The sequence below is a fragment of the Taurulus bubalis genome (genome assembly GCF_910589615.1).
Source record: "Taurulus bubalis genome assembly, chromosome: 6".
Lineage (NCBI taxonomy): Eukaryota > Metazoa > Chordata > Actinopteri > Perciformes > Cottidae > Taurulus > Taurulus bubalis.
Genome location: NC_136594.1, coordinates 20,363,862 through 20,383,369, shown reverse-complemented (window position 1 = coordinate 20,383,369; position 19,508 = coordinate 20,363,862). Strand labels below are relative to the sequence as shown.

General features: G+C 39.8%; 1 protein-coding gene across 1 annotated transcript in view; it reads left to right on the top strand.

The window, feature by feature from the left end:
• The window catches only part of LOC306737399 (zeta-sarcoglycan-like), a gene marked incomplete at both ends in the record, with an annotated part of 307,646 nt that overhangs the window by 167,058 nt on the left and 121,080 nt on the right, over positions 1 to 19,508 (top strand). Inside the window, one exon of the mRNA XM_079219130.1 lies at positions 1,541 to 1,750. Within this exon, the coding sequence (XP_079075256.1) occupies positions 1,541 to 1,750 (210 nt within the window). The remainder of the gene's footprint in view (positions 1 to 1,540; positions 1,751 to 19,508) is intronic.

Sequence of the window (19,508 nt, the reverse complement as noted above, 5' to 3'; positions counted from 1 at the left end):
AACGTTCAGTCACCCAGTATCTCTACTAATTCAGGTGGAAAATGGCTCGTGAAGTGTAAAGGAAAACACAACACTGAGTTAGATCCTGTAATACACCATCATGCCGTGGGACTGGTCAGATTAGCATTATTAGCTCGTTGTTGATTATTATAAGGATGTTCATAGGAAAGGTATGGATATGTTAGTCTTGGTTTTGCCCTAACAGTTTTCTGCAAAGTGATATGTTGTTAATCATATTTTTAAATAGATAAGGGACCTGTAGTAGTTGATTAAAATCAGCCTATATTTTTAACCCTCGTGTCGTCTTGGGGTCAAAATGACCCATCAACACACATACATATACACTCGTACACGGGTCATTTTGACCCCCAAGACAACACAAGGGTTAAAGTCAATTTGGATGGCACAGTGTAATGGTTCAGGAGGATTCTACAGTATTTGTGGTCAGATTAGATTCCCACTTCAATCTATAAACTCCTACAACAGTGACATTTTGACGTTTTGAAGGTTTTAATATATCATCATAACAGTAGCTCAATAAGACCTTGGGTTTGCTTTTATGTGTGAGAAAAACCGGACCCATGTGGAGACATGGATTACAGATTGATATTAGCTTCAGAGACTCTACTGAAAACCCAACAAAAGTTGAACAGGCCAAGTCTGCATTTTCTTTCTTTCTGCAGGCAAAGCAATAGTCAGCATTTTTGTTTCCCATCAAGGCTTGTTGGTATCATCATGTGAGACTATATGGAGGAAATAGCATGGCAGGGGGGTGGGGGAACAACAGTCAGTGAGGTGTTAAGGTCATGCAGCCTCAGCAAATAAAGACATAATGTGTGTGAGAGAGACCGATAAAGAGGGAGAGGGGTGCAGAAGCGAGATAGGAAGTGAATTAGGGAGCGAGAGAGAGAGAGAATTTGAGGCAGAGAGAGCATCGTGAGAGAGTTAGAGAGTCGGAGATGGACAGAGATAGTAGTGCCTTGGAGCCAGTGTCCATATCTCTTACCACCAATGACTCCTCCTGCTGCACTACAACTAATGGACTCTGTCCTCTTCTGCCGTCTTATCGCCCCCTTCTCTCTCTCCCTCCATCCTCCCCTTCTATCTCTTACTACTTGATGCTGTGCTATCTCTCCACTTCACCACTCCACCGCTATCTCATTTTTTATCATGCTTCGGTCTTTCTCTTTTTTTATGCTCTCTCACTTCCAAATTATTTTCGCTGTCTCACGTTTTGCCTCTAACGCCTCTCTCTACCTTTCTATGCGGCTTTGCTTTTCCTCTTCATTTTCCCCTGTTTAATTATGTTTCCATCGTCCCTAAAGCCATGCCCGAAACCTAGTATGCTCTGAATGCATGAAAAATAAGGGAGGCATAAACATGCCATCACTATCTTCCTTCTCTCTTTTTCTCCTTGACATCTTTCCTGCGATGCTTGTCTAGTATCTGTGCAGATACAAATCATAATGATAATACTACTACTACAACTAATACTAATGATGACAATAAGAATAATCTGTGATATCTTTGTCCCTTTCAGATGACCCAGGAGCAGTATATCCTTGCGGCGCAGCCCAACCCGCTCCACCAGCGGGGGGCGTCGGTGTGCGGCGCCCAGGTTTACCCAGCAGTGGGAATCTACGGCTGGAGGAAGAGATGCTTGTACTTCTTCATCCTCCTCCTCCTCGTCACCATGATTGTCAACCTGGCGCTGACCATCTGGATCCTCAAAGTCATGAACTTCACTCCGGTAAGAGGCACACACGTGTGTGTGTGTGTGTGTGTGTGTGTGTGTGTGTGTGTGTGTGTGTGTGTGTGTGTGTGTGTGTGCCATTTAAAGGCCAAAGTGTTGTATGGGTTTGGTTTTATGTATGATGTCAATTGAGAAAGCTCTGTAAAAGAGGTGGTGTAAAAGGTTTGTTGTAATGCATTACAACACAAGTGTGATGATAACAGGAGGGGTGTGTGCGTGTATGTGTGTGTGTGTGTGTGTGTGTGTGTGTGTGTGTGTGTGTGTGTGTGTGTGTGTGTGTGTATACTTTACTTGCAGTTGCACCAATATAATATGTGGATGTAGTCTTTCTATTTAACATGACCTTATCCAACCAGTGGTGTCGACTCTGAACACGAAGTTGCATTATTGTTAATTAACTTGTCACTATGCTAATTAGTAAGAAACTTAAATTGTTCAGCAGTAGTGTACATACATATGTCTTTTATTTATTTAGATTCTTCAAGTCATCGTCATGGTTTTGTTTTTGTGCACCCATTCAAGACCACGTTTCTGGAAACACTCATTTATTAATGTACATGCTTTTATATAATCTCTCTCTATAATATGTAGAGTCGGGTCCAAATTAAGACTTGCACTACAAAATGAAATTCATCTAAAGCTCTTTGATCAACAAGGGAATGTTGCACATTGTTCATACCGCCAAGCTGCTTTGCTCCGCCATTTAGGGTCTCCCGTGGTCCTGGTTTAGCATAGCTTTATTGTTCCCCTGCCGGGTATAGCCTGTGTTTACATTTAATTGAGATGGACCTTTGGTGGATGAGGGAATTACTCCGTCTGTCAAGAGCAAAAGGCAAGAGTAATGTAACATATTATAGAGCCTCAAAACTTTGGAAGGTAATGCTTCATTTTCTGTTTTCCACCAACTGTCAAGATTTAATTTAATTTTTTTCATGTTTTGATTCACAACTTCCATCTTTTGCCTGAACCTAATCAAACCCTAACATGGCAGTGGCAGCAGTGATGGAGTGAAACACAGAAATCTGCTGAATCAGTCCACATTCTTATTCATTGGCTTCTTTATGCTCTATTGCCTTTACCTTGTAATTTTAACTACATCCTTATTTTCATTATGTTTCATTATTGCTTTCCAGGCTGTGCCTCCTTCCTCCCTGCTTTATTTGCAGCTTTTTGGAAAGCTCTTTGGTACCCAATGGTTTTGTGCTTTTAAAATGCCAGATACTGTACGTACATTTGACTTGACTGATTGGGGGGCCGGTCAGTGAAGGACAAACAGCCACTGTAGACATGACAAACTAGTTATTTATTTTTGATCTGATACTGAACACAAGCAGAGAGTCAATGCTAGCCTCTGTATGTGTTTATTTATCTCCTGTCATCCAGGGGTTTGCAGCACGCATACATCCAATATCCCACATTGCCTTGGGGCTCAAGGAATAACACTGTGATAGCATATATGCGAATGAGGCACGATTTGACCTCTGGAAACCTCCGGTAAAGCCTCCCCATATCACGCCTTATGTTTCAATAAGTGACTTCACAATATGGGGAAAGGCAGCTAAATATGCCTGAGGGGAGGCAGCCAGCACGAAGCATGAAAGAGCAGAGAATATTTCAAAGGCTATATAGTGTGTGTGTGTGTGTGTGTGTGTGTGAAAAACACACACATTAGACAGTATGAGAGGCCAAGAGACGTGAGGAGTGATAAAGGCAGGCAGGAAGTTAAAGATAAAAAGATAAAAGTGCATGAATAAAAGTAAGTATGTACAGTAAATACATTGTTTTTGTGAGCGTGATGCAATTTTAACAGAAAAGCTACACATGAGGAAAAAAGGCCTAAGCATTTTTCATAAATAGTAATCTCAAATAACTGAAATCATGTTATGTGAAGCATAAACAATGCTGTGTCCCTTGTAATGTTGCACGGTATATCGATACTAAAAAGGTACCGCGGTACCCATACGTTAAAAACGATATGATGGGGAGACAAGGCCTCAATGCAGGAGCTCTTGCCGACCGTCCTCGGCTTGTTCAAAAAAAAGCCAGAAGTAAAATCTGGAAGTACTTTGGCTACATTGCAGACTGAAGGAAAGTCCACGGACACGCAGAGACCCATCTGCAAAACCTGTTTGAAAGACACGCAGACCAAGGAAGGAACACGTCAAACATGGCAAAGCACCTTTCAGACAGACACCCCAAACAATCACCCCAAACAATAGGCCTATAGCTGTGTATAATCAATGCTATGATGGCACCATGTAGTTTTCCTTAATATCTTGCTGTAGGCTAATACTAATATTAATGTAATTTGTTAAGTGTTCAAAAAGCTGGGCAGGAACAAGCTGGTTAAAAAGGGCACCATACAGATGTTTTATTTATTACTATTATTGATACATATACCAGTATCATATCGTATTTGTGGTATCATTATCGTATTTATGGTATCATATCGAATTCTGGTATTGTATCGGAAGTATCGGGCATCGTGATATTTATTGCAGGTATCGAATCAAAGTCATCATTTTGCTATCGTGACAACGATACTTAATGAATAAAACAAACTTTGCTTTTCCCCCAAAACAGGTTTTTGCTTTTGCAAAAAAAGGTTGCAGGAACACATATGTGTGCATTTGAGTTGTAATGAAATACATTTGAGTTTGTGAGAAAGAAACAAAAAATTTATTCCTGCAGAAGTAAAAATGGACATTAAGGCAAACAAAAACGAAAGACCACCATGTTGTAGAGGGCACGATGAATATTAAAAAAACACATTAGCTCTCTTGGGCCATGTTTTCTCACAGCTGACAGGCTTTAGTCTGCTCTTGAAATAAGTATTGTGCAGATTAATATCCTGTGTGTCATCCTGCAACAGCATCCCTTCAGCCGCCCAGCTATTAATCGAGCAGTACACGGAGAAGTTTGAAACAAAGAGTGACAGGCGGAGTAAAGATCAGTTTGGTCGACGGAGAAGGGAAAAACAAAGCATTACTATACCAAACCAAGAAGAGAAAAAACGCAGTAAGACGGGCAGAGAAAGATCGAGAAAGATTGGATTGCTGTGTAGGCCTGGAGGAAGGAACGCCATGGGGTGGAGATGATGGGTTGAAGAAGAGAGTAATGAATATAGAGAAGAACAGAGAGGGCTGATAGGGTTGAGTTAGTGTCTGTCTGCATGTGGTTTAAATATAGTGTCTGAACATCCAGGCTCAGCTTCTCCCTCCTGTCCTCAGAGACCTGGAGAGGTGTCTCTCTCACTGCCTCATCGAGGGGAAGGCAGTGAATGACGACCTGACAGTCTGGAGTTTGTGAGTTTCTGCTTATCCCCACAAAAATCTTAAGGTAAAATAATTCAATAGAAAAAGTATACACTGTATTTGTGGGCAACATGAGAGAGAGCGTATATAGAGCATTTACGAGAGAAACAAGATCCCTTTATAGCTCGCCGTGTCAAAAATTCCCACAGTTACTATAACAGTGGAAATCAGGTGCTCCATATATCATATGACAAAAGACCGTAAGTGGTCATTTGAGGTTCAATGCATCTCAGTTAGGATAAGGTAACATTATTACCACCCAACAGTAGAATAAACCCCACACTGGCTGCTGCACTTGTAATCTAAGCCTGCAGTACATTCTCCATTCACACATAAGGGGATTTTTTTGGTCGAAGCTTCATCAAAAAGATCACATAACAACTGTATTAGCATTTCAAAGAATGTTTACAGCTGTGTTTGACTGCATTGAGCTGTAAAATAGGAAAACAGATAATTAAAGAAAAGATCACAAGAGTGAGAACAGTAGTATTCCCTCGAACACTGCTGTTATCACCAGAGGCATGTTGGTGGAGGTGGAAGTGTCAGCTAATCAGCAATTGGCATCATTAGAATTCCCAGTGGATCGTACACAATGAAACAAAGGTCCTTTTTATTGTTGGACGGACATTTCACAGCAGACATTTTGACCTGTGAAACACGGTTGGCTTTAACTTAAATCAATAATAGCTGCATTGAAGTGCAATGTTTGCTGATAGAGCCAACATTAATTTCCTCCTTAAGAAGACACTGATATAGTTTCTCTTGCCTCAGTTTATGAGCTACTCATGAGATGATTTGTTTTTATGCCGGTTGAATTGTCCTCTTAAAACCCTGTTTCAGGCCGCCATAACCTCATTTCTAATTAATGTTGGACATTGTATTGGTTTTCCAATTGTTGTTTAAGAATATAAAAACACACTTTACACACTGCCAGTAAACATTAACAACTGTTGCCTATATAAGGGAATGCTAAAACAAATTAGAGACCACTGGCAATTTTACTGTTCATGTTTTACCTTTCATCACTTTGATGTGGTATTTATCAATTTAATGTAGTTAAAAGTGGAATAAGTGAAACAAAGAAATGTTTCTTCCTTGGAGTTTAGTTGTTGCTATGAAGTGAGATACTGTTATTCCAACGTAAACACCGAAGACATTTTGACACACACATTGTGTTACTGGAGTTTGTTGTGGTGGAAATAACATCACATCTGGTTTATGACTTCAGTGGGCAAGAGAGCATTCAACGAATGCTATGCACATCATGTAAGAGGTCATTATGCCAGAATGCAGAGGAGCACACTACAAACTGTGTTATGAAGAGACAAAACATTGTGGATCCAGCAGGTATTGAGATGATAAACGCACACTGCACAAACTGCCCAATCTAACACACACACACACACACACACACACACACACACACACACACATATGTGGGTATAGGCATGCACGCACAAGCATAGAAAGGCACACACACATCAGCATGAACAATTAATAATAAATAATTGCTGGCACAAAGACGTAGACTTTCTGTGTGTCCCTCTCTCTTTCTGTCTCGCACACACACACACACACACACACACACACACACACACACACACACACACACACACACACACACACACACACACGTAAACTCCTATCCCCACAAGTCCCTCCTCTCCAATTTACTGCCAAAGCTGTCTCTTCAAAAAGAAAATCTCTTTTTTTCACCATTACAATGAGAATTGCATCTGGCAAGTCCAAACAAAACCAAAAGTTTGAGAAAGGCCTTCGTTATATTGCAGCCGGTTAGACGTGATTTGAATGGTGATGAATGGAAATGGCAATCTTGGAGGCAGAGAAGCAGCAACTCACTATAGCCGGATTTGAAATGAGAAATGATGAAGTGTTTGTGATGTCCTTTGTCTTTAAAGACAAGTTTTTAAGCTGAATATGAATTTATGTGACTGAGATGAAACGCACAGTTCTTACCAAATTCATAAAAATCATCATGTCAGGCTGCAGATGGCTCAACACGCCATCCAGCCCTAATTTTGCAAGGCCAATTTTGAGATGGAATTGACGCTTTGGACTAATCTAGTCCAGAGATAAAAGAACAAAAAACACGTGGAACAGCGGGACGGTGGAAAGTGCCAGCTGGGTCTTCAGGTCAATCCACCCCGTCACTGGGAGTCTTCACTGGGACAAGAGAGGACAGCCACTTTGGAGACGGGCGGCCTATCTTTGCGCTGGCAAATTTTGAATTACAGCCATGACGATCCGTCTCCGAAGCTGGAGACCTCCATCTCCCAGCGGCGGGGAGCGAGTGAGGCGGGAAGACAGCGGGTGCGCCATCTGGCCACCTCTTGTCTCATTTGTGGTCTTATAAACTGTCCCATATCATTATTTTTCAAGCTACTGTAGTTTTAAGCTTTAGACAAATGGGAGTGGGCGTAGTTTCATCTCTCAGCCCACTCTTTTTTAGGATTTTTCAGAATGATCCAGTGGGTGGACCAGACCTGAAGGCAGCTGGATGTTTCCGATATAAATATGCTCCACGAGGAGGCCGGTAAATCAGAGACTTGAAGGCAACAAGCATTGCAAAAGCAGAACATTCAGGGAAAAAAATACCTTATGCAAATATCCTACGACGCAAAAGAATGACACCTCAGATGAAACAATTGCATTTGCACTGATTGCGGACGCAGTACCTTAATCATGTGCGAAGCCCAAACATGCCCCAAAAAAAGAAACAGATAGTGAGAGACACAGTCTGGCTTTTTGTATTTGTATGTGAACGCTTCATCAGGTTGCTCAATACATGATAACAAGACCGGTGCTTTCAGTCTCCGGCAGTGCACCCTGTATTGTGCACATCATAAGACTGCAGATAAGAGTATGCTTTGCCCTTTCTCTTTTTAAAAGGTCACTGAATCATAACAAAACAAGGACAAAAGAGCCACGTTGGAGTATATTGCAATAATGCCATAACAGATATGAACTCCTTGTTATTTTACTTTGCTTTATGTTCTACATGTTCTTTTTGCTTTTAGGATAAATCATGTTCACCTGAGTTGCGATAACCTTGATAGCCTCAGAGCACACAGGTGGTACTTAATGACGTCTCCCAGGTTTCGCTTAAAAAATAACAATAGTTTCATTTTGTTCTTCAATCCAATTTTATAATGTTTCAGATCAACTGAACTCTTTACAAGCATCACACCACACCTATGTGAGTTATAATATCACACAACAGTGTTCCACAGGTTTCAAGTGGCACAGCTTCTTATTAAGTACGATGCTTTCATGAACCTGTTTCTGTCTTTACACTCACTGCACTGGATTCACCATTCAGCTTGATGTTCAGGTCTCCAGGTTACCTTGTTGAGTAGGGAGGTGCGTTTAACAGCTCCTCTGTTACCCACAACAGACTGTTATCTAGAATGAGCGTGCATGTTTGCCTCAATATGTGCCTTTCCTTTGACTGCATCTTTTAATCGTTCAAATTCATGATCTATGAATGTAAAAACACCTTTAGAACATAATATGCTACGTTAAATTATACAAATTGCTGTCAATTTTCACTGAAAACTCACCACAACTCATCACAACTTCAACAGTATACATTTCATTACTCAAAATAAACACTTACACATCTGTTTCAATAACATGTATCAGAATGTGGAGGCAATTTAATTCAGTGCATTTCTTGCGACCTCACTGTGTTTTTCAAGTAAAGAACTACTGAAACTGAGCTGTAAATAATGATATTGTACTGTTTTATTCCCAAGGAGATTAAATGGAAGAGAGCGAGGAGGAGGATCCAGCTTGTTGAGCATTTACTCACAGCTGTTTAGTGGACTATTTTAATTTGTCATTTCCTTCAGGCAAATAGGGCGATAGGCACATGATCTCAATTAGCGGAAGGTGTGCCCTTCGCTGTCACAGCTGCTCTTGTAATTTATGTTTAAGATATATGTGTGTTGTTGTCTTTTTTTTTTTATCTCTGCCTGATATAGCTTTAAGTTTCTGTACAAATAAACTGATCAGAGAGAGAGAGAGAGAGAGAGAGAGAGAGAGAGGCAGGGAGGATGGTGAATGATGCATGAAAGAAGACTGATAGGAGGAAAGAGAGAGAAGGAGTGATGGGATTGTGTGTGTGTGTGTGTGTGTGTGTGTGTGTGTGTGTGTGTGTGTGTGTGTGTGTGTGTGTGTGTGTGTGTGTGTGTGTGTGTGTGGTTTAAATAGAGTGTCCCATCATCCACGCTCAGCTTCTCCCCCACCCCTCTGCCTCTGGGGTCCTTGGGGACTTGAAGAGGTGTCTGTTTCACCGCCTCATGGAGTGGAAGTGAGTGGATGAAGGGTTAGCAAAGACGTGTGGGATGTGGAGTTTAATGTTGGTCTGTGTGAGTGTTACAGTGTTCATCAAGGTACCGTCACCTTCACCATCTTTTAGTATAGGGCCCCTTCAAACCTTATATCTGAGCTGTTGTTTAGTTGTGTCTAAACATTGGTTCACTTGTGTTTTAAAAGGTCTAACGTATGGTACATATCATTGATACATGGATTCAAGTGTCAAAGTTATATTATAAATGCTACCATACCTTAATGTCTCTTTTAAAGATGATATACATCATTAAATAGATATCATATAACCAAGCATTCCACCTCCTGCATTATGTGAAAGGTCACTGATACAGTTTTTTCCAGTGTGTATGTGTTACTTGTGTATGTGTGTCGCATGACAAACACGTTTGTAATTATAGTCAGCGTAAGGAGGAGCATCGGCTGGGAAAAAGACATTGACTTGGGTTTTTTCTATTTTTTGGGAGAGTTTTTCCTGATCCGATGTGAGGTCCTGGGAAAGGGATGTCTTATGTGTACTGTATAGCCCTCCGAGGCGAATTTGTGATTTTGGGCTATACAAAATAAACTGAATTGAATTGACTATCAGGAAGAAGATTGTCTATTTCATGAAATAGGGAGTTTTCTAAAGGGACTCTGGTCGTCGGAAACACGAAACAAAGGTATTTGTTGCGGCAATGGCTTACAATTTTGTTAACAGAACATACACATTTTTTTCTTTTTCTTCTAATTGACAACGTTAACCGTGTTTAAAACTGTGATCGCAATCCAGGCTAAAAATATGTTTCCCTCGAAACATAATTAAGAATGCAGTTAAGGAAAGTTATTTAGCTGGAGACAGGGTTGGTACAGCAAGTGTGTGTGTGTGTGTGTGTGTGTGTGTGTGTGTGTGTGTGTGTGTGTGTGTGTGTGTGTGTGTGTGTGTGTGTGTGTGTGTGTGTGTGTGTGTGTGTGTGTGTGTAAAATGTGCTGTTGAAGGCAGTATGAGCTCCTAAACCTGCTGTACTCAGCTCCTCGTCTAGACCAGCCACCATCATTATGACTGTTCACACCTGCACTGTGTAATTTATCTCACACACACACACACACACACACACACACACACACACACACACACACACACACACACACACACACACACACACACACATTTTTCTCACTTTGTCAGTAACAGTGCTGACCTCAGGTAATGGGAGAGTCCAGCGTGAAATACTCTGTCCTCCTGGTCACACACACACACACACACACAGTGGAAAGGGGTTAATGTGACGTATCCATCAGACTTAGTGCTGACAGCACACCTGATGTTAATCGCTTGAATGGACAGTGCATACACACACACGTAATCGCACACAGACACACTTGCACAAAGAAAAGACTTTTATATAAATATATATATATATATATATATATATATATATATATATATATATATATATATATATATACACTGTACATGCCAAGATCAGTTCATAAAGCTGTTGACTTAATAAGGCTGTGATACCATTCTTACAGCTGAATCCATATGGCACTTAAAAGATGATAAGAAGGGGATGGTCCACCAGTCATTTCACATGCTACATACCTCTTTAGCTGCTTATATTTCAATACAATTTCACCACAGAGGGTGACTGTGGTATTTAATCTGAAACAAATTATCTGACTAATATGTCAAACCACATAAAACAATGCTGAATGGTCACGTGGGATGATGTTTTTATAAGAACGTACAGTAGGCTGTACAATACTCTCGGGAGCATTGGATTTTCACCTCAAGCACACATTAAGCACCCAGCTCAGTTATGTTCTCTTTGCCTCCTGTTGAATTTAGCTAGTATGATTTCATTTCCTCGACAGGTTGAATAACTTGTAGATTCCTCAACGGATTCAGATGCTGGTGGCTGTAATTATCACCATCCATGCAACAGCGTTGGAGACCAGACAAATGAGAAGTACCAGAGGTATTGAGATATTTTTAAATGTTAGTGTATTTCAGGTGGAGCTCTGGCTTTGTAAAATCAATATAAATATATGTGTGGCTCCAAAACAATATGTGTTCATACTGTGAGCTTTAGGCACAGCACACAGGTGAACTTATCTCACAATTTATTTGGCATTGATATGCAGTAATCTATGCTGTCTCTGCTTTAATAACCTGTGAGGCTTTTTGACCACTGGTGGAGTAGAAGATTGTGTTTTGTCTCCAGAAGCATGCAGGTGACAAAATATGTATTTTCACTGCCTTCATAGGGCGGCAGCTGGCTAACGTCTTTGTAAAGTCCCATAGCTATGCGACGTATGAAACGTCAAACCAAAAAGTTCACAGTTAAAGGTCCAAGGTCTACCTCTAAAATGAATGTCCTCCAAGCTAGGCCAAAAGCGCCACAGCAATGAATGTACATCACCAAAAATAAAAGAAAACAAAAAAGGAAAAACAGCAGTGTCTTCAATCACCACCTTAAACCTCTGTCTGCACGAAATAAAGATGTTTTTTTCACGGAGTCAGCGGCATTTTCAGTTTAAACTCTCCGAGAGGGGCAAGAACTTTAACATTTAATCACTTTGATGTGTATTTTTATGCATCGACCCAAGGGTATTCTCTTGTGCGTGTGTAAGACAACCAAGGAGTGTGTGGGCAAATATGTGACACCTAAATCTGAATCAGTCAGCACTTTAGTCCCATTATTTCCAGTGGCAATGTGTCAAACAATGATAAATAAGGAACACCCACACACAAATACACCAACACACACACAGCTGACCCATTGCCGTTGTTTGTACAGCTTTATACGGTGTGTATGTGTGTGTGTTCGTGTAGCAGGGGCCGTTCCATCTTGCGTGTAAGTGTGTCTGCAAAATATCCATCAGTCAGCAGTTTTAGCCTTGTTATCTCCGCTGGCACTCTATCAGAGATATAAACAATGATAAATAATAAACACACTCATCTTAAAGGAGTGTGTGTGTGTGTGTGTGTGTGTGTGTGTGTGTGTGTGTGTGTGTGTGTGTGTGTGTGTGTGTGTGTCTGTTGGAACAAACACTACACTATATGGGTTTAGATGATCAAATGTTCCATTTGTTTGCGTGAGTGTCTTTAGGGAGTCAGGGGTTTACCGACGTGCTCTCTTGTGTGTTAGTTCATGTACTGAGGTTTCATGAGACATGAGGCCTCAAAGAAAACCAAATCGCTCCCTCTACAATCACTGCTGCGTCAGCCTATCCCTTGCATGTAGTACATGCTTACATGTTTGCACTAGTCTCTGGCCATCATACATATTACGGATTCCTTGTGTGCTTCTTTTGAAATAAAAAATATAAATAAAAAAAGACTAAAAGAGTGTTTCTTGCTTCTTGCAAATGGAGCGAGAGTGCTCACACATTAGAAGAGAAAAGAGGGTGAGATGATCCTGTGCTGAACTTCTTTTTCTTTACATTCACTTTGTAGTATTGATGATAATGATTGCAGTGAAGAACAGTAATGTCTGAACACTCAAGTGCACATGTACTGTAATGGCCTTTTGACCGAAGCTACACAGTTTGAGGAAAACTCTTACGGTTTTCCTCAAATGGCAGCTTAGTGATGACCCATAGTTCAAAGCATTCAGCTGTCGCTCTGATTCCCGTAAAGTGCCTAGGTAAATAGTTCAGTCAGCGAAACAGCGAAATATATCAGTCTCTAAACTCTTTAAGCTTCCATTCTGCTGCGACCCATAAAACCTTTGAAACAATGTGAAATGGTTGTATGATCTGATCCGGTTGTGTGAGCTTGGTAATGGGCACAGATTGCCAAAAAATGAAGGTAGATATAAATATTTTACAACACTATGTCAGACCATTTTTTTTGTTGAAAAATATAATTAAAATTTTCATCACAATTATATTTCAGGGGACTACTGTGTGACACCTTGCTTTAGTGCCAGTCATTTTCAAAAGCATACTGCCATATTTTAGCTTGTGTAATATTTTTGCAAACTGCTCTTTTGAAAAATATGTACTCAGGTGAGACACCTCAGTTAAAGTTCAGAGCTTCACACCAAAACACAGGTCTACATCCATATCTCTCTGTAATAATACTTTTGCTTGTAAAAAATCTTTTACATTTTTTTTTATGGACCAGTTAACCAGTCCATCCACTTGTTTTTGCCTCATTCGAAGTCCTTCCAAAATGTCCCATTCAAGGCAGCAGAAACAACTATGGTGGTTGTGTTGCCACACCACCACCTGCTGCCGCCTGTTGGTTCCAGTGTTTTGGCTGATGTGATGATGTGGCGGGCAGCAGTGACTCCTCTCCGTTTCCCAGACTTGCCCTTGCACTTTTCTCCCCTCTGTACACTCTGGCTCAAACTGGTATGGCACAGCAGTCGTTTAGTGAAAAGTGTAGTCTCCTTATTGTTGGAGCAGCGCGTGAATGCATCACCAGGAACAATTGATACATAACTCTAATACAACTCTATATTTAAGTTTCAAGAAAAGCCAGCGCGGATGTGTGTTTCGTAATAACACCAGGCTGTCGTCAGGAAGTTGGCATGGTGATGCAGTAGTTAGCTCTGTTGATGTCCATGCAGGATTGGTCAATGCAGGGTTACCAACTACAGTAGATACAAATAGATGTTCTGCAACTTGCATGGATTGGGAAATAGTTGTCAGTAATGCAAGTTTAACTTAAGCACATGATATTTACGGATTGTCCAAAGTCACTGGTTTGGTACTCAAACATATGTCTAAATGTTGCACAAGGACACTTGTGCTGGATGCTCCCTGACAAATGAGTTGCACCACTACAGGGGTCAGCTATACAAAGCTATTTGATATCACAGCTTGTAAAATTGTATATATAGTCATATTATATGTAAAAAAACTATAGTTTGTTGTATTTATGAAATTTTAGAACAAGGATAAATAATTGTTTTGACATTGTATTGCTATTTTACCTATTTATAACTATCAAACTCTTATGAACAGGAGAAAAAAATAGACATGTGTCGGCTACATTAAGGTCCATTAAAAACATAACTATGCAGACCTTCAGTCCTGATATATTTGGCTCATGTGGTAGAGTGTTCGTCCTGTAACCACAAGGTAGCAGGTTCGATCCCTGTCTTCCTCACGTGAGGTTTCCATTTCAAAACGCATATCTTTTGCTACATTTACACTGAGCGTCCTCACTACAGACTTTTAGAGCACCACAAACAGAGGAAGACCGATCCGTTTTTTACTAGCGGACGCCTCAGTGTGTCATGAGCTGACACAGAACCAGCAGCAGTAGTGGAGTTTGGAGACGTGATCCATTTCCTGAAAGTATATTTACTTTGCTCAGTTTGCTGCAGCAGTTGAGAAATCGCTCTTCTGCAGCTTGATACTTTTCAGCAGAGTGTTTGTTCTGGAAGAGTCTTTCAACATTAAATGTTTTGTTGTTTGCTAACTTCTCACCACATATCAGCAGACAGGTCAGCCTCAAACTACTTTTCTCCGTGAATTTTTTATTCATCCGTTGATAGTTTAGCGATGGCGGGGCTCTGTGAATCACTAGTAGCACCTGCAGGGGAAGAGGCTTGACAGCGACGTGCCAGGATGTGATGCTCATTTTAGTTAATATTTAAACATTTATTTTTATTTTCAGTGACCCAATATCACCTCAAACTCCAAGATAAGAGGAGTTCACTTTGAAAGATTTTCCACTGGGCAAAAAAAAACGCTCCGGAGCCGCGCGTTACCGACTCCTGCACCAGTGCATCTCTTACCAGCGAACTCAGTTTAAGGAGTCCACTCCAACAATATATGTCTTTTTTTAAGTTTATATCAACACTGAAAAAGTGGATAACGTCTCCGGCTTCAGATTAAGCCATCTGAAACCAGAGAGCTTAAGTCTTTGTATTGTTTGGACATCCATTACACATCAGATGTATTCCATGAAGAGTTAAAAGATATATTTTGTGATCCATTGTGCATTAAATGATTTCTAGAGGAGATGAAACTCTAACGATCCCCGTGGGGAAATTGGATCGCTGCAGCGGCAAATAAGATACAGCAAAGGGAAAGAGCAGGTTATAAATAAGAATAGAGCAAATGAGGTGATATCAGACATAACAAGGCAGCCAATTGCAACACTACAACATATTTAGTGCAGTCAAATGTATAATACTAAATTAATTATCACATGGAATAAATAAGTAATGAATAAACAACATGCTATTGAAAACAATGTGCACTCGGACTTAACTCATGGTAGTTTATATCAGGCAAGTAATATGAATTTAGAGAATGAAGAGAAAAAAATTGGGTGCAAGGCTGCACATCCTCCAAAATGCAGCTGTGAGCTGAAGGGGTCAACAAATTTGGCAACAGTAATGGACCACGCTTTAATGTCACAAACCAGTGCTTATCCACTGTAAAAGCCTTCATCCAGTTCACTGAATTGCTTGCATGGTTTACAAAGAAGCATATTCTCTAATAGCTGTGTTGTAACACTTGTGTGGCATTAATGCCATGCCATTTAAATGTAGTGACTGCCTACTGAGTGTCAGTCCATGGAGTACAATAATGTGACTAGATTTAATTCACTAATTGCCTTACCTTCCATAACATCCATTAATATGTACATCTTGCAGGTTTTAATTTGTTTGCTGGTTACTAAGTAGCAAAATTCTAAATGAAGATAACATATGTATTGAAAATGGTTTAAAATCATGTATGTTGACGAGAGAGAGAATATGCGTCGGCATCTGTGGATCCGTGGACCAGATGGGGTGTGATCAAATAATAAACATCACAATATGTGTTTCTGCACCCAACCTTGTACCCAACCAGTCGTTTTCTGAGATGCTCAACCTGAGCCCTCACCACAACACCAGAGCAAGGGACAGACCTTTCTGTGTCTGTCCTCATCAGACAATCACAGAGGACCGAATGTTGCCATACAGTATTTCTAAATTCTCCAACAGGGTGATGCATCTTCTCACTAGTGTCACGTCAATTACTGGAGTCATATTCAGATTCAACTTTATTGTCACTGCACATAGTACAAGTACTATGACAACGAAATGGAGTTTGCATCTGTCCAGAGTGCAAAAGAGAAGCAGTTAAGGTGCAGTGCAATGTGGTGGATAATGTAATGAAGACAGTATAAACATATATATATATATATATATATATATATATATATATATATATATATATATATATATATATATATATACATTCTATCTATATATATATATATATATATATATATATATATATATATATATATATATATATACATATACACAGCGTGGAAGAAACTGTTCCTGAGACGCTGGTGTGATGTGTATATCCAGTCACATTGAGTTACATTTTCCTTCACAGAAATGATTTAAGATGATAAATGTAACCCTTTTGAAGCAAGACTTACCGTATAACAACTTGTGAAAATTAAGTTGTGCCAAAAACAGTAGGTTTTACCTGATCAGACAGCAAAACCCAAGTCTTATTTTCAATTGTTGCGAGGCAACCACGCAATTGTTGATAATGTTAGCTAGCTGCAAAGAGTGGCCCCAGACTGCTGAGACTTGCTCTATCTGATCAGGGCTTGTGTTAGATACACACTTAATCAACATCTAAATAAATAACTTTGGATCAGATCAGACTTGGTATTTCCAGATACCAAACAATAATGGACTCAGATCTGGATCAGAGTCTGAAAAACGTGACCTCTTGTAAATAATGGCCCAAAGCATAGAAAAAGGATAATATCTGAAAGATAATCTGAAAAGGCATTTTCCTTTAAACTGATCCAACATTGAATAATTTTCTTTCAATAGTTCATGTTGAGTATAATTTTCCTTTTTCCCTATAGCGTGAAAAGCGTCTTACTGACATTGAGCTGTGATGGGATCCATTATCTGTTGACCCTGAAGCCCATAAAAGCAATACATGTAAACAATGTACTGTTTGAAAAAACATTGTCATCAATAGTGTAAAAAAATAAGTGATTCTCCATTGCTGAAGGTCTGGAAAACTATTTTAAACTTTTTAATGTGCTGTCATATACTTTGTACTCTTTGTGGTGTTGGTTCTGGTACAGAATTGGGACTTCTGTGCTACTAAAATTAATGAATGTGTTAGCACACTTGCAGAACCTGTACTTTGAAATGTATTTCATGTCTCAAGGCGTGTGATCTCTTATTCATGTTGTCTTTTGAGTTCTCTCTTCATTCTTGTGCAATAAGGGGACTTTACAGAATGATCCTTGAAAAAAAAAATTGCCATTTTGACATGTTTATTTATTTATATATAATTTGTGATATATGTATATAATCTTTACCTTTTTTCTTTCTTTCCACTCTCTTTGGTTTTCTTTAATGACTATGAGAGCTTTTCTCCTTGTAACCTTGGGTGGAGTCATAATGTTGTGATACATGAAGGCCGTCCTTAGAAAATGTGTGGAGCCAGGTTTGCAAATACACCCTGTAGTGCCGTTTGTCTGTAATAATGTTCCTTCGAGATGCCACCGTAGTATTTTAAAGGACACTTCTATTTAAAAGCCTTCTCTTAAAGTTTTCAAAACCATAATAGCTTTCGGTGTAGTTTAACGAGTTTGGAGGTTATCTGCAACCCTAATGTACCATTCGGTGTGCCTCTGAGGTGGGTGAAAGGACAATGTTAACAATGTATTAAGCATTTTAAAGGATCTCTCTAATTTGATAGAGAAGAGACTTTACATGATATTTGTTTGTATCCAACTTGATTATCACGCTGACCTTGTAATTGCACAGGGTCTTAGATTATTCACCACCCTTTCTCATCAATTTGTCCCTGAATATCCACTCATTCACTTCTGGACAAATTCATAAATTCACTGCAGATCTGAAGCAAATTTATTAAGAATAACTGCTTTAAGTTTGTGAACACGTTTTAAAGAGATGAAATAAGGACACATATAACTTATTGTCCAATAGTTTGTTGAGGAAATATTGTAATAAAGGCTTTGAACCTCTATTTCACCATCAACGTTTGCCATTGAACTCAAAGAGGTTTGGTACTCATGTTCACTAGCACGCACACAAAAACAATCTCCATTGAATTATAATAAAATCCAGTCAAAACACCAGTTTAATGTATACCCACAGGAGTCATTCGGCTCACACACACACACACACACACACACACACACACACACACACACACACACACACACACACACACACACACCAGTGGTCTCTTTGAGGGATGGCCTGTCTTTCCAGTTCAATATCAGGCCTCATGGTCAAAACTGGTGTTGATTCATGCCCCACTGCTCTGAAATGTGTGTGAATAGAGGGCACTGGGTTGATGGGTAGGTGTGTGTCTGTGTTTGATCATGCATGTGTGTGTGTGTGTGTGTGTGTACATCACATTGTTGTCCAATTTTAAAGACAATGTGTATATACGTGTGCTAGTGTTTGTGTGTACAGTATGTGCACGTCCATCGATGTGTGATGCCCACCAAAGTTGTCTCACACATCACCGTGTCACCAGCTGTGACGGTGTACAGCCTCCACTTCTCATCCAATGTGTGTGTGTGTGTGTGTGTGTGTGTGTGTGTGTGTGTGTGTGTGTGTGTGCTCAGCACTTAGCTCACAGCAGCAGTGTTTCTGCTCTTCATGCTGTAGTGTAGTGCATTCATATATTTTTGAGAAAAAGAAAAGTATATATTTATATACAGTATATCACACATAATAATTATAGAAATGGAACTAACAATAATGATAGTAGCAGTGGATATACCTAATAAACCTAAAATATACCTAAAAATAATAAAAACATGGCTGGTTGTCAAGCGAGGCCATGGCAGCAGGTGCAACGATCCAGGTGAAGACACATATATACTGTCTATTCCAGTCAACTTCATGCTTAACATCCTTGTTAGCTTCTATACATAACACAATACACACTGAGACAAAGTGACTCATTACTTTTAAGCAACCTTTAGACATAATGGATTTATTATAATACTGCATGTGAAACATGTTGAAGGAGGCAAAGCGAAACCTTTCTATGCTTGAGAAGATGAAACAGAATGTAATTGCGAGCGTGGATAAATGGGCGACTTGGTTGTAAAGAAGCACAGTAGTGAT